This window comes from Lipophrys pholis, assembly GCF_963383615.2.
Source record: "Lipophrys pholis genome assembly, chromosome: 5".
Taxonomy (NCBI): Eukaryota; Metazoa; Chordata; class Actinopteri; order Blenniiformes; family Blenniidae; genus Lipophrys; species Lipophrys pholis.
In genome coordinates, this window is record NC_137628.1 from 2,322,163 (window position 1) to 2,337,049 (window position 14,887).

A 14,887-nucleotide genomic window follows, 5' to 3' on the forward strand; every position below is an offset into this window, starting at 1 on the left:
GTTTCTCCCTGAAGACGTGATTTTCTTCATCAGGACATCGTGATGACGCTGAAGGAGAAACTGTCTCTGAGCCGGATCGAACATTTCTCTCTGGTTCTGGAGCAGCGGCACAGCATCAGTAAACTACTGCTGCTGCACGAGGAGGAGAGGATACAGCAGGTATCTGCATGTGCACGCACAGACACACATGTACATACACACACGCACATGTAGACACATGCACACACATACACATTAGCACATATACAAATGCATACACACATACATGCACACAGTCGCACATATACAGACGCACATGTACACACGTACATACACACACTCAAATAGACACACATTCACATACACACATACACACATTTACACACACACATAAACAGATGCATGCACACATGCAAACACACGCAGACGCACAAACACGTGAGCATACATATACACGCATGCACATACGCACATGCACACACATACGCACATGTACAAATGCATACACACATACATGCACATACACACAGACGCACTTATACTCACGCTCACTTATACACACATTCACACAGACACACATACACACACGCACATACACAGTTACACACACATTCACTTACAGACATACATTCAAATTTTGTTGATTTAATGTAATTTAATCATGTCACACATTTCCACCTATTCAGATTAAGTAGATTAAATCCCTTTTAATGAAGTTATGTGTACCACATTTATTAGAACGAGCTCAATATGCTCATGTTACTCAAACATATTTCTAATATGTAAACTAAGCAACAGGCCCCCGGCTAGCTCAGTAGGTAGAGCATGAGACCCGCAATCTCAAGGTAGTGGGTTCATGTCCGACGCCAGGCGCCACCGTTCCCGTGGGCTCACCACCTGCAGGGAAGGTTCTTAATCGGTGCAGTGTGATCTGGGTGACGGTGCTCAGACTGACACCCCCGCGACCCGGAAACAGATAAGAGGGAGAAGATGGATGGATGGAAACTAAGCAACTGTTAAGTCGTTTTTACACACACACGCACAAACATGTGGTATCATCTGTGTCCTCAGACATGAGTAAAGTTGTGCACCCTTCTCGTGCCTTAACAGACCAGTTGCCTCTTGTGGTCGTTACTTCCACGTGTTTGAACACTGTGTGAATGTGTGTGTGTGCAGGTGGTCCAGAAGAAGGAAGCCCACGACTACAGGTGTCTGTTCCGAGTTTGTTTCATGCCCAGAAGCCTGGAGACGCTGCTGCAGGACGATCCAACCGCCTTTGAGTACCTCTACCTGCAGGTAGACCGATCAATCTGCAAACTGTCCTTTTTTGGTCGAGATGTGAACTTAAACGCAGCATCAGCAGGAACGAAGCCGGCTTCCTTTGAAAGGTTTCCTGAAGTGATAAAATATGGCTGATATTGACGCATGGTGGTGATTCAAATGGGAGGGCGGATTCAGGAAGGTCACCTGGTTTGATGGTTTTCACTTCTTTGTCATTCCACTGGTGAACTCCAGTTATATTTGATAGAACTCCAGGGCAAGAAACCATATTTTAAAGGTTCCAACCTTCTGAAAAAACCCAACTGGACGTCAGTTTTTACCATTCACGCCCCAGATATTGTCTCTTTTACTGTCGTCGTGCTTCAGGGGGTGAACGACGTGCTGCAGGAGCGCTTCGCAGTGGAGATGAGGTGCAACACGGCTCTACGACTGGCCGCTCTGCACATCCAGGAGCGGCTGGCGAGCTGCGGTCAGTCGCCCAAGACCAACCTGAAGATGATCACGTGAGACACACACACACACAGACACACACACACAAACACACACTATTCAATGCTGTGCCGCCTGCTCTCGTGTGTTTGTCAGAAATTGAACTTATTTGTTTTTTTTATTTCACTCGCGATGTGATTTTGTCTTGCAGTTCTGATATTCTGTGACAGTCATTTATCTGTGTGATCAATGAAAATATTTTTAAGCTGCGACAAAACAAATCAATGATCCTCCAGTAGCATGAAAGCACACTAATGCTAATGTTCATTTTTGCATTAATCAGTCCTCTAAGTGTTTTGCAAGTCATTGACTACTTGGTAATTGTTTGAAGTTACTTTTGTTGAAAAGTAATAAACACCTTTTACTGCTTAGCTGTTCTGATTAACTGTTCTTCATGTGCGTTTCTCTGCAGGAAGACCTGGGGCATCGAGAACTTTGTGTCGTCGACGCTGCTGAGGAACATGCGGGAGAAAGATCTGAGGAAGGCCATCGGCTACCACATGAAGAAGAGCCAGTCGCAGCACAACCCCAAGCAGAAGGGCGCGTCGGCAGATCAGGCCAGGATCAACTACCTGGACGAGCTGAGCGACCTCAAGTCGTTCGGAGGGAAATCCTTCAGTGCCACCATGATGGTCAGGTCCCGATCCACGCGGAGGGTCAGGGTTTGGTTTCTGTTGAGACCGTCTGGATTAAAGCTTGAAATCTGTCTGTTGCAGCTCCAGGACCGGGAGTCCATGGTGACCCTGCTGGTGGGGGCTCGCTATGGGGTGAGTCAGGTGGTCAACCACAAGCTGAGCATCCTCTCCATCCTCACTGAGTTCGCCTGCATCACGCGCATCGAGCTGCTGCCGGAGTCCGACAAGGTCAGCCTGGTCAAGATCTACCTGCAGGACATCAAGGTGAGACGCAGAGGGTTCGCCCGAGCTCGAACAGCCAGCGAACAAACACCCCAGACACGTCAGAGACGTCAGTCTGTGCTCACACCAGTGACACAGTCCTGCAGGACACGTTGTGGGGCTGATCCATGCAAGCTGATGTGGATCAATACATTCTGCAGCCTTAATTTGCATGTTTTACTGATTGACCCTCACAGTGATGCTCCTCAGTTGGGTTTCTCTCTGTTAAAAGCACCTAGAAATGACTGTGTTGTATGTGGAGCTATATAAATGAAGTTGAATTGAATTGAATTGCCAGCAGTGAGGAAAATTCTCAGTAATGTCTTCATATCTGCTGCAATCGCCAGTGAATGAATCTCAAACCCTTGTTTTTCTAGTTAACTTGGTCAATTTCACCCTTTCTGGTCAAGCAGAACAAAATGGCAACTTTACTGGTCCGGCTTCAGCCCGGGGGGCCGTTTGTCATCAAACATGTTGCCAAATCTTGAAAACAATTACGATTAATTAATACTTCTCATTAACTTTTACACCAGGGATGTTAAACACATTTCAGTTCAGCCTAATTTCATCTTCAGTGGTCCGGACCGGTAAAATAGTGCCATAATAACCTTTAATTTTAAAGTTTGTCTTTGTTGTGTTGCAGATTATCTATGATGAAAATGTCTATATTTTCACAAAACCAATGAATGACTATATAAAAAAACTCCAATCTCAACATGAATTTTATTTAAACGTTCTGGTAAAATAAAGCAAAATGTCCAGAAAACTTCTCCTCTAGCTGTTGCATTCTGGGAGTTTTTACAAACTCCCCCTGACAGCATGGTTTGACGCTGGTTTGATAGCAGCCAGGCGGCTTTCAGGGCAGCATCAGCGACATTTGTTAAAGAATCAGTGTTTACATTCCCTTGGTGGTTTGGTGGCTGGACCGGAGCCTCCCGTGGGACGGGTTTTGGCCCGTCGGCCTTTTGACACTCTGGTTTTACACAGTTTTATAATTCTCTGCTTGGAGTCCGACTTGTTGGCCTTTCTTCTGTTTCCATCTTCTGCCTTTGCATGAATTGATTTCAAACTTTAGTCTGATATGAATTAGTGACTGTAAATAGTAAATAGGTGTGAATGTGACGGACTGAGGATCTCTTCAGGATTTAGCCTCCTTTCAAGCTGAATCAGCTGGAATCTGCTCCAAATCTAATCCCTCGGTTTAATAACATGGAGAGATGGATGGATGGATGGATGGATGGATGGATGGATGGATGGATGGATGGATGATTTGATTTCCACATGATACGATCCGTCTTTGTTGCACAGTTCAGTAGATAAACGACTGAATTGTTCCTGAATTCATTTCTATATTTGTTTACAGTGATTTGTTTGGCCTCTTCTTTGTTTGTTGTTCTGCAGGAAGCGAGACGCAGCTGTTTTATCAGAAGTGCTTTTCCACTGCCTTGTCTCATCTCGTGTCATCTTTTCAGCCCATCACGTTACTGTTGGAGTCGGCCGCAGCCAAAGACATGTCCTGCCTGATCGCAGGGTACTGCCGAGTGTTCATCGACCCCGGGCTCAACATCTTTCCCTGGACGGACGATTCCAGGAAGCACCGGGTGTCTGCGGAGGAAGGTACAGAGACCGTGCACGTGTTCAGAGAACACACCTGCATGTTCTAGAATAATCTGTTCCTGCAGGTTTGTCCCTGAGGAAGGTACAGAGACGATGCATGTGGTGAACGATGTAGAAATAATGCTGCACGTGCACCGGGATGCTCCACAACAAGGATAACATGGAGAACACGAAAAATAAACTATTGAGGAAATTTATGAATGAGTAGATAATTAGAAAACAGACTGGCTTCATTCAAAATAATAATGTTAATAATGCAGGGGTTTTATATTACACTTTTCAGGACACTCAAAGACACTTTACATTGAATTATTCATTCACTCCATACTTGATGGTGGTAAACTCATAGAAACTGGTATTATTAATTATTATTAGGGATGTCCCGATCACACTTTTTTGCCCCCGATAGCGATCCGATTTTTCAGAATTGAGTATCGGCCAAAACCGATACTTTCCCGATCCGATACTTACATTGCTATTGCAAATATACTCAATAGTGTATTTTTGGAGCGACTAAGATGTCTGAAGTTAAAAGCACTATTGGCAGAAGCTTTGTTTAGCTAGAAATTGTTGTAAACTCACTTATTCAATCAAGATTCTTCTCAGAATGACTTAAGAACTTATTTAAACTTTATTCAGTCATAACAACAAAAAAAAACAATTACACTCTGCAGTCTTGTTTCTCTTATTTATGTTAACTTAAACAACTTCACCTGGATTTTGTGGCAAATAAAAATGAAACCCAGTGAATCAGTTTGACTAACATATAAACTATAAAAAACTACAACATAAACAGTATTCAGTAAAACCAATCAGAAAACCCAATTCCACTTGAAACGGGTTGGGTTGGAAATAAGTCCTAAAAAAGTGCAAATACAATAATAAAAATTAATAAATAAATCTTAAACATAAATGCTCTTAGGCTCTAATGTATTTTCTTTGTGTATTAAATTTCAGTTTAACTTAAAGCAGTATGAGAGGTTTGACCTGAATTGTCACAAAACATTTACATTTCAATGTGAATTATAAACACTTCATTCCACTTCAAAGTGGTAAAACTTGTTTGACAAAAGTACTCTGAACATAGTACTCTCAGAAACTTATTCAGAATATCTCAGTCTCCCTTCAAACTAGAGGAACCTTCTGGCTTATTTTTTTTGCCGTATCGCTCCCCTGTGGGTACTTATCCTTTATTTTAAAATCCTTTATTTTAGTTATTTTCTTTAGTTGTTGTTGTAAACTGAGGAACATCCACGCAACGAAAATCGATCTTTTTCCTCCCTGGCCGTCTCCCAAAAAACTTCTGTCCACACCTCACTATGAACACGGCTCAACACGAGGCTTCAGGCCATGTAGTACACACGCCAGACCTTTAGGGGCGCTGTGACTCACCAAACACAATAAAAAAGCAGAAGAAGACAGACCACATAGAAATTTAGAAGTAGACTTCTGCACAGAAACACATAAACCACTATATATAACTCTAGTTTTATAGGTCTATGGCCCCGCTCCACCTGCTTCTAGCTTCTGCAGCTCGACCGGAGCTTCTAGTCCCTGATTGTTCTGGTTATTAGATGACGTTGTGGACCGCATTTTTTTTTTTTTTAGATCGGCGGGGTGATCGGCTGGATTTGCCGATTCCCGATCACTCACAAATCACCAATATCGGCCCCGATCCGATATCTACCGATCGAATCAGGACATCCCTAATTATTATTATTATTATTATTATTATTATTATTATTATTATTATTATTATTATTATTATTATTATTATTATTATTATTATTATTATGTTTAGTTTATTTGTCATTCCTTTCTTATATATGTAGCTATGAAAGTGTAAGAAAGAAAGATTAATTTTAGAATTTCTCTATATTAATTTATCTATTCATGCATTTATAGATAAGGTTCAGCTCAACAATCACTCGTTACTTTGTTTTTGCTTTTCTTTGCCTTTGTTAACTATCTCTATTATTAAAAAAAAAAAAAGGTCAAATAAATAAATCTATTCTCGTAATAAATAATTGTAAATAATAATAATTCTAGTAATAAATATATAAATTGATAAATCAATCAATCAATCCCATAATGTTTATGTACCGTCCGACTGGCAGACCGGTGTGGTGTCTGCCAGCTATCGGGGCATCACACTTCTCAGCCTCCCTGGGAAAGTCCATGCGGGGGTGCTGGAAAGGAGACTGATCGATGGTCGGACCTCAGATACAGGAGGAACACTGCGGATTCCTTCCTGGCCGTGGAACAACGGACCGGCTCTTCATCCTCTCGCAGATTATCGAGGGGACGTGGCAGTTTGCCAATCCAGTCTGCATGGTGTTTTGTGGACTTGGAGAAGTCATATGGCCGTGTCCCCCGAGATGTCTTGTGGGAGGTGCTAAGGGAGTACGGGGCACCGGAACCGCTGCTGCAGGCGATCTGGTCTCTGTACTCCCGGTGTGAGAGCTGCGTCCGTATACTTGGAACTAAGACGGACTTGTTCATGGTGGACGCCGGCCTCCGCCAGGGCGGCGCCTTGTCACCCATTTTGTTGGTGATTTTCATGGACAGGGTGTCGAGGCGCAGCCAGGTGCAGGAGGGCATCATGTCCTCCGGCGTTCACTGGAACGGCTCACTGAGTGTGAAGTGGTTTGGACGCGGATCAGCTCCTCCAACTCTTAAGTCTATGGTCCTCTCACAGAAAAGGATGGCATGTCCTCTCCAGGTAGGGGGTGTGGAGGAGTTTAGGTATCCCGGGGTCTTGTTCACGAGTGATAGGAGGAGGATCGTGAGATCGGCCACAGGTTCGGACAGGCGGCTGCAGTAATGCGATCACTACCACCACAACCGACCGTTGTGGTGAAGAGGAGGTGAGCTATAAAGCAAAGCTCTCTGTTTACCGGTCGCTCTACATCCCCACCCTCACCTTCGGTCATGAACTCTGGGTCATGACCGAAAGAATGAGACTGCGGGTACAAGCTGCCGAAATGCGTTTTCTCCGCAGGGTGGTGGGCGTTGCTCTTCGTGACAGAGTGAGGAGCTCAGCCATTCGGTAGAGACTGGAAATTGTAATGAGTAAATAAAAATAAATCTTAATAATTAGATAAAATAGACAGTTTTACAACCAAAATTATATTATTTTCACTAGTGTAATTTCCCATCCTTCATATATACAATGTGCATATTGTTTTGTCATTTTTCCATGTCCACATTCTCATGTCTGTTTTTCTCTGTAGTTATTTATTTACTATATATTTATTTTTAAGAACACATCAGTGATGATGACTTTCTTCCTTCATGTGATCGTTTCTCTGCTGTGGGTTCGACTCCTCAGGCTACGTGTCGCGCTGCGGCAGCGACTCGGACGACTCCTCGGACCCGGGCACCGAGCCGCTGGCCAGCCTGAAGTCTCGAGACGAGAGGTCTTGTCATCGCGGCCGGTCGTCCTCAGACCCGGACGGAAGGAAAAGAAAAGACAGACAGAGGAAGAGAGACAGCAAACAGTCCATTGGACGATCGTGGGACGACAAGAAAGTCAAAGAAGAGAAAGACGACGTCAGCGAAAAGGAGAAAACTGCAGCGGGTCAGAGTAAAGAGAGCAAAGGGGAAGACCTGGGACGGACAGAAGAAGTGAAGGATGGTGGACAGATAGAGGGAGCATCAGAGGGACCGACTGAGGGATGGACTGAAGGACAAATTTCAGGACAGGTTGGAGGTGGATCAGAGGTTCGAGCCGTGGACGAACATCCGTCTGTCTCAGAAGCGTCGGACTCGTGTCACACGGACTCTCGTGTCCTCACCAGCCCGTCCAGCGACTCTCTGGACGCTTTGGAGGAAGACGACTTGCTGTCCTGCTCCTCTACCTCCATCCTTCTGAACGCCCCGACTCACATCCACTCCTCCCTTCACCTCCACCCTTTCTCTCAGCGCCACGCTCAGCCTCACCTCCTCACCCCGCCGCCGGCTCACTCCCATCCCCTCCTGCACCTCACAGGAGGAGGAGGAGGAGGAGGAGGAGGAGGATCAGGCTCCTGCAGGAGGTCGGGGGACGGAGGAGATCCACACCTCCTCACCCCCGACTCCGCCCATCAGAACTGTGCAGGTGGTCTCTGTTCTGACGACGGCTCGCTGTGCTTCGCGGAGCTCTCCCGCCTCGTGGACTTCCTGCCGAGCCCTCCGGAGGCCAGCGAGGAGGAGGATGAAGAAGACGAGCTGAGGAGGAGGAGGAGGAAGATGTTACAGGAAGTGGAGGCGGCAGCGAGGAAAGCAGGAAGTCTGAGCGCGGACGGCAGTTCAAAGGAGCGTCCTATGTCCCCGTCCTCCCCTTCCTCCTCCCACTTGGACTTTGTCTTCAACTTCGACCAAAGTGACGCTCGCTGCTACTACAACATCTGCTCCAACATCACCCCCGACAGCGCCCGCAGCCTGTCCCAGCCCCCGCAGAGCGCCGCGGGGGGGAGGGGGGAGGGGAACCAGGACCCGGCCATCCCCATCCTGCAGCCGCCCCCCGGCTTTGGAGACAGCAGCTCCGATGACGAGTTCTTCGACGCCAGGGATGGCTTCACCTCGCCTGAAGACCCGACGTCGGGGGCCGTGCCACGAGGTGACTGCGAGCTTGATGATCACATGATCACAATAACAATCTCTGTGCTTTTTAAGATGTTTACTGCATCTTAGGCCCTGGTAACACGGTGAAAACGTTTCAAGTGAAAATGCAGACATTTTGTTGAATTTTGTTTTGTCCATTTACACGACGACGACGCTCGGAGTCATTGAAAACACAATGTGGACAATCAGAACAGTCCATATTCTCCTCGGACTTGGTACTTTTATTTTGACAGTCACCGTAATAACAATCCAACTTGGTCGTCTGTCCACTAGAATGTCTGTGTCCTCCCTTTGTTAATGTTTAGAGCGGATTGTTCTCTGCTGCATGTGTGTGTGGTTTCATTACAAAGAACAAACAACAGCACTCACTAGTCACCCAAAATGAAAAAAACTCCATTGTTTTCAGCGTTTCTGCCGTTGCCGTGGAAACATTCATTGTTTTCAAAACGTTGCCGCGTGAACATGAAACTTTTACGAAATGACAACGCAAAGACGAGGCATTTTCACTTGAAACATTGTTAAAAAAAAAAAAAAAGGTCAAAGGATTTCTATTTTAGAGAGCTTTTCCACTGCTTGAGCATTCCCCAACACAGGTAACCACATTCACCCGTTCACACACACACTCACACACCAATGGAAGCACTTGCCATGCAAGGCGGCACGTCCATCCATTGGGAGGAATTTTGTGTACAGGGAGAAATGGGGAATCGGACCTGCAACCTTCGGGTTGAGAGCCGCCCCATGTAAACAGAGCCTTACATTCTAATAAGTTTGTTTTTGCCTTTAAACTTGCCACCATAGCAGAGACATCAAGACACAATAAAAGACTAATAAGCTGTGATCAGATGAAATAAAATCGGATTAAAAACAAAGTCAGTCAAGTAGATTTTAAGCTGCTTTTTAAACCATGTGACTATTATTTTATTCTAATTTAATTGAGTTTCGGATGATATCAGATCATCCTGGAAATTAAAAGGTTCATTTAGGTGGATTTCTTTTTAATCCAGATGATCTGCAGTGTCCGGGTACTTCATGATATACAAGTTAATCAGAGATTATAGATTATATCAGAGATATATTCAGGAACGACCATTTAGTGTAAGGGCCGAATTGGAGCCTCTTGCAGGCTGGTTTGATTGACAGGTTTTATGTTTTGACGCCCCTGTTTTATCGACCAGTAACAAGATTCTGACGTATCTAGTTTGACTCACAGGAAATCAGTTCAGACTTAAGCTTCATTGAGTGTCGTCAGCTTTCCGAGTTGTTTTTTTTAACTCATACCTGTGAAGGTGTCACTACAGTCCAGATTTCTGAGTTGATTCGTAGTGTTTAGTTGTAAACAATCAGAAACCGTCAGACTCATTAATCGTCTTCCTCTACCGTTTTTTTTTTTTTTTTATTAGACGTTCATCATGGCCCTTATTTCAATATAAACACATCTGATTTTATTAAACTACTCAGTTGTTTCAGCTCTGAAGAATCAGAAATAATAATATCATCATGACCTGCACTCACACACTGTTGGAGAGTAAAATAAAGATTGTAAATCTTGCTTTGCTGCCACCTGGTGGTGGACGCATTTAGAGACAGAATTTGCAAATGCATCTAGAAAATAGAATAACAGTGAAACCTAATTGTTTTCTCATTTATTTCTGTGTTTCTACCAGATAAACCAAAAGCTTGCATTATGGCAATTATAGCCTCCAATTTAAAAAAAAAACAAAAACTAATCTAATGAAGCTTTATAATATTTTGTGATACTTTCTCGCTGAATCATCTCATCCATGTTGAAGTTCACTAAACTGTGACGTGTATTATTGCTCTAAAACAGATTTAAATACAACAATCAGAAATTACAGCCACATGCTTCAGTTTCTTTCTCAAATTTGATTAATGGTTCAAATATAACCGGATCTCCTCTTTACAAGATTCTAATTTTAAAGTTTTCTGCAATAAATCACAATATTTATTAGACCACACAACAGCCCCCCCACCCCCCATCCCCCACCCTTTCGAAAAGTCATTCAGATCAATACAGTCTATATACAGCAGAACTTGAGGAAAATTCTGAAGAACATTTGCTGCATTTTCACAATAAAATATGTCATATAAAGGTTATAAAGTCTATAAAGATCTGACAACTGATGCATTGCTCGCATTATATTTAGTCTGTTTTACATTTTATTCATTAATTGTTGCTAGAATAAGAAGTTTGAAGATGTTAGGCATCGTATTTTAATCATATTTATCTTCTTTTACACTTAAATCACATCCTGCTTTTGTTTTCACTCTTCTTCTCGTCAATGTTTCCTGACTGTCAGGACTTTACTGTAAGTGACATGATTCTCTTTAACAGACGTCTGTTTCTTCCAGATGTTTGCACCGAGATGAAGCTGGACTTCCTCAGCACGCTCAGCCTTAGTGACATCCAGGTATCTGTGCCGGACGCAGACAAAGACGGAAAAGCACAAGAAGAAGACGAGACGTTGCTCCAGCTCAGAAAACGATCTCGTAAGCGGCGTTCTTACATGGAAACTGAATACACCTCCAGAGTGTCGTACCCCGACCCGGACCCGAAGTCCCAGGAGGTGACCCGGCTTCATAGAAACCTCCCGGCTGAGACCGGCGGCACCCAGACGCTCAGTTCAGACCCCGAGCCGTCGAAGCAGACGCAGAATCCCAGTCCCACCGTGTCCTCGCTCACCCACTCTGAAGGAGAACCGACTCAGCTGGAGTGCAAACCCATCCTGTCCAAACTCTCCGCCCACAGATCCGACTCACTCTCCGGCCCGCGGACCCATGAGCAGGGCAGAGACCCCCAGGCCTCCCCCAGGACCAAGAAGCAGGACATGGAGATGGAGCCGGACGCCATGGAGTCCAAATCAGTCACAGACCTGGTGAAAGCCGTTTCTCCGGCCATCACGGTGGTCCGCTGCCGGGTGGACCCAGACGGGAAAGAGAGTGCTGACCGGAGGGCTGACGGAGAGGAGGAGGGTGGAGGACAGGGGGAGACGGGTGAGGGGAGAGAGGAGGGAGACAGGGATGAACCAGAGAGTGTTACTGGAAATGGGCCATTCACCCGTCACATGTTTTTACCAGAGAACACTGAGGAGAAGCAGAGATTGCTCCTCGGTGCCGCCCGGTCACCAGACGACGACTCAAAGACTCCAGAGGTCAAGGTGAAGGGAAGCAACGGCCTTCTGCCGTCCCAGCCCAACGACCCGGACATGAACACACATATAGATGAATTTATACTTGAACATGAGCTCAAGAAATCCAAGCGGTTGTCATACTCTCCACCTCCCCCGCCACCATCGTCTCCTCTACCTCTGGCACCGCTGCTTCAGGAACCAGGAAGTGGCTGTTTGGTGAAAGACGAAGGAGCCGACCAAAACACAGGAAGCTCAAACTCTGAGGAACGCCGTGAAGCCAATCACACCCACACGAGTAACCACACGACCGAAGCACAATCACTGGAAACCAGTGTGAATGAGGACAAGTCTGTTTCCTCTGCGACCCCCAGCGACGACGTTACCGACAGCACCGACTCAGACAACGTCTTCGACGAAGACGCTGATGAAGTGACTGATTCTGGAGGTTTGAGTTTAAGTGATAATAAAGATGAGGGGCATGTAGCTACAAAGCACGGCCTCAGTAAAAGCGACTCACAGATGATTGTTAAATCCCCGCTGAGCACTGAACCTCGGAGACTTCGTTCCACCGACCCCGATTACACTCGAGCTATAAACTCTATCACGGCGAAGCTTGGAGCCGCGACCAGCGTCACGTCTCCGACGTTTAGCTCGGGCGCTCGATTGAAAAGTGAGTTTGAGCTTCAAAACGCTTCAAATCAACTGGAAGACAAACCCAGAAGTGATTCGGCCTCGTCGAGCCCCGAGGCTGATGAAAGTTTAGCGAGTCCAGGCTTAGCGAAGGTAAACACATCTACAATCCAGGACATCCGCAAAGAGCCTCCTTCTCCAACTCGCTTCCTGTTTCAGCCGTGTTCCCCGAGCTTCATGGGACGATTGTCCGCCTCAACTCTCAGAGGGAAGATTCAGATGTTACCTCTTTATCTGTCGCGATCGCAGGAAACCGTCAACCAAGCTGGCGTCGAGAGTGTGGAACAAAGTCCGTCCGAGGACAGCGGCAAGGAAACCTCAAAGATCACCATCCAGGTCACCGACGTTCACGATGTCACGCAGACTGTGGACCTGGAAAAGGAGGCCATCGCCGAGTCTGCGGAGTCAGACGATTCGGACGCGACGATCACGGGCTCGGAGGTGGACGGGGAGTATTCTGTGGAGGTGAACTCAGCCAAGAGTTTTCATTCAGGTTCAGAAGTTAGTCCTCAGTTTCCCGTCCAGACTGAGCCCAAAGTCCAAAGTCACCAACCGTCCTTGTTCTCCGGACTTCTTAAGAACACACCAGGACCAATAACTGAGCCTCCAGCCTCCATCAGGAGCCACTTTCAAACAGAACCCTCAGAGTTCACCACGGACACTCCTGGTCCTGTGAAAGAGGCTCCTGAGCCAAAAGTGGAAGACGGTCCAGGACAGAGAACAAGCAGTCAGTCTCCTTCCGTCCCCGCTCCGATCGTGGTGACCACGCAGAACCTTAATGGTCCCGGTCTTCCTTTCCTCATTACGACAGCACAAAGAACCAGCAGTGACAGGCCTTTAATGGGTCTCTGCAGACCCTCGGAGCAGAACTCAAACTCAGCAAAAAGCCGTTCGTCAGGCTGCAGAGTGTTTACCATCTGTGAGGATCCGTCCCAGAACAAGCTCCCCGGCGAGGTGGTCTCCGCCGCCCCCCTCAAGCCTGAGATCAGCTGCGGCTCTGTGCTGGCGTCCGGATGTGAGTTGGTGACCGAAGGGGTCCAGGTGCCGCTGGACGCCTGCGGCTGCCCGGCCGTTTACACCAACTGCTTCAGTTCGGGGGACGGGTTCGACGACGAGCTGACGGTGTACGAGTTCTCCTGCCGCACGCAGAGCAGCGGCGTGACGCAGACCTCCGGGGGGGGTCTTCCTCTCATGAGCTCAGCCCCTCTTTCCTCCTTCCTCTCCACCTCCTCCTCCACCTACTCCCCCTCCTTCCCCCGTTCCATCCTCTTCTCCAGCTCCACCTCTGAGCTCTCGCCGCTCCTCTCGCCGCTGTCCGACTGCTCCGACTCGCACAGGGACACCATCAGCCGGCTCGGCCAGCAGCGCTACCCTGAGCCCCCCGCCGGGTTCCAGGTGTTACGTGTCGACGTGGACCAGCTCCTCTCCATTCTGGAGAGCAGCATCGTCGACCGATCGGTGGCAGGCTACGGAGGGCGCCATCCCAGAGACACCTGCCCCGCCCACTTCACAGAGAACAAGCGGGTCCTGCAGCTGGAGGCGCGGCGGCTGATGTCCGGCTGCCAGAAGCTGGTGGGGGTCGGACAGAGCCCCGAGGAGATGCTGCGCTCGCTGGCCAACAGCTTCCGGACCCTGGTGGAGCTCGCCGGCGTCTGTCTCTGGTTCTCCGGGTGCGACAGGTGCGACCGCCGGAATGCGGAGGCCGTGGCGGGCCTCGCCGACGTCGCCCGGTCATTCAGGGACTTCTGTCTGGCGGCGGAGCGAGCGAGCAGCAAACGCAGCTGCCAGGATCTGAGCACCAAGCTGCTGGCCAAACAGTGCACGGCGCTCACCGCGTCCGTCTTCTGCCTCACGCAGCTGTTCCGCACCCTCACGGCGCTATGACGTGACCTTCGACCCCCGTGGCGATCCACAGACAGGAGGTCACCGGCGAGGGAGGGAGCGGCGCAGTGTGACCAGCATGGCGAGCAGGAACGATCCCTTCAGCTCCCGTCAGTACTTGGCGTGCAGGCGGCGGCGGCGGCGGAGGTCGTCGAGGTGCATGTGACAACCGACGTAACGCTTCGCACGGACTGTAGCTCCCAAACCAGGCCGTCGCCGACAGACTGTGAAGGGGTGAAAGCTGCAACAGCAGAATCCGCCTGCATTCCACTATCGAGGATCTGATGTACTTGAATG

At 47.5% G+C, this 14,887-nt stretch overlaps 1 protein-coding gene across 1 annotated transcript in view; it reads left to right on the top strand.

Moving 5' to 3' along the window:
- Window positions 1–14,593, top strand: part of frmpd1a (FERM and PDZ domain containing 1a) — a gene marked incomplete at its 3' end in the record, with an annotated part of 57,856 nt that extends 43,263 nt beyond the window's left edge. The window contains exons 9-16 of the mRNA XM_080463563.1: window positions 34–159; window positions 1,156–1,275; window positions 1,627–1,763; window positions 2,162–2,381; window positions 2,466–2,648; window positions 4,118–4,262; window positions 7,594–8,862; window positions 11,241–14,593. Of these exons, the coding sequence (XP_080319689.1) occupies window positions 34–159; window positions 1,156–1,275; window positions 1,627–1,763; window positions 2,162–2,381; window positions 2,466–2,648; window positions 4,118–4,262; window positions 7,594–8,862; window positions 11,241–14,593 (5,553 nt within the window). The remainder of the gene's footprint in view (window positions 1–33; window positions 160–1,155; window positions 1,276–1,626; window positions 1,764–2,161; window positions 2,382–2,465; window positions 2,649–4,117; window positions 4,263–7,593; window positions 8,863–11,240) is intronic.
- Window positions 14,594–14,887: the final 294 nt, after the last annotated feature.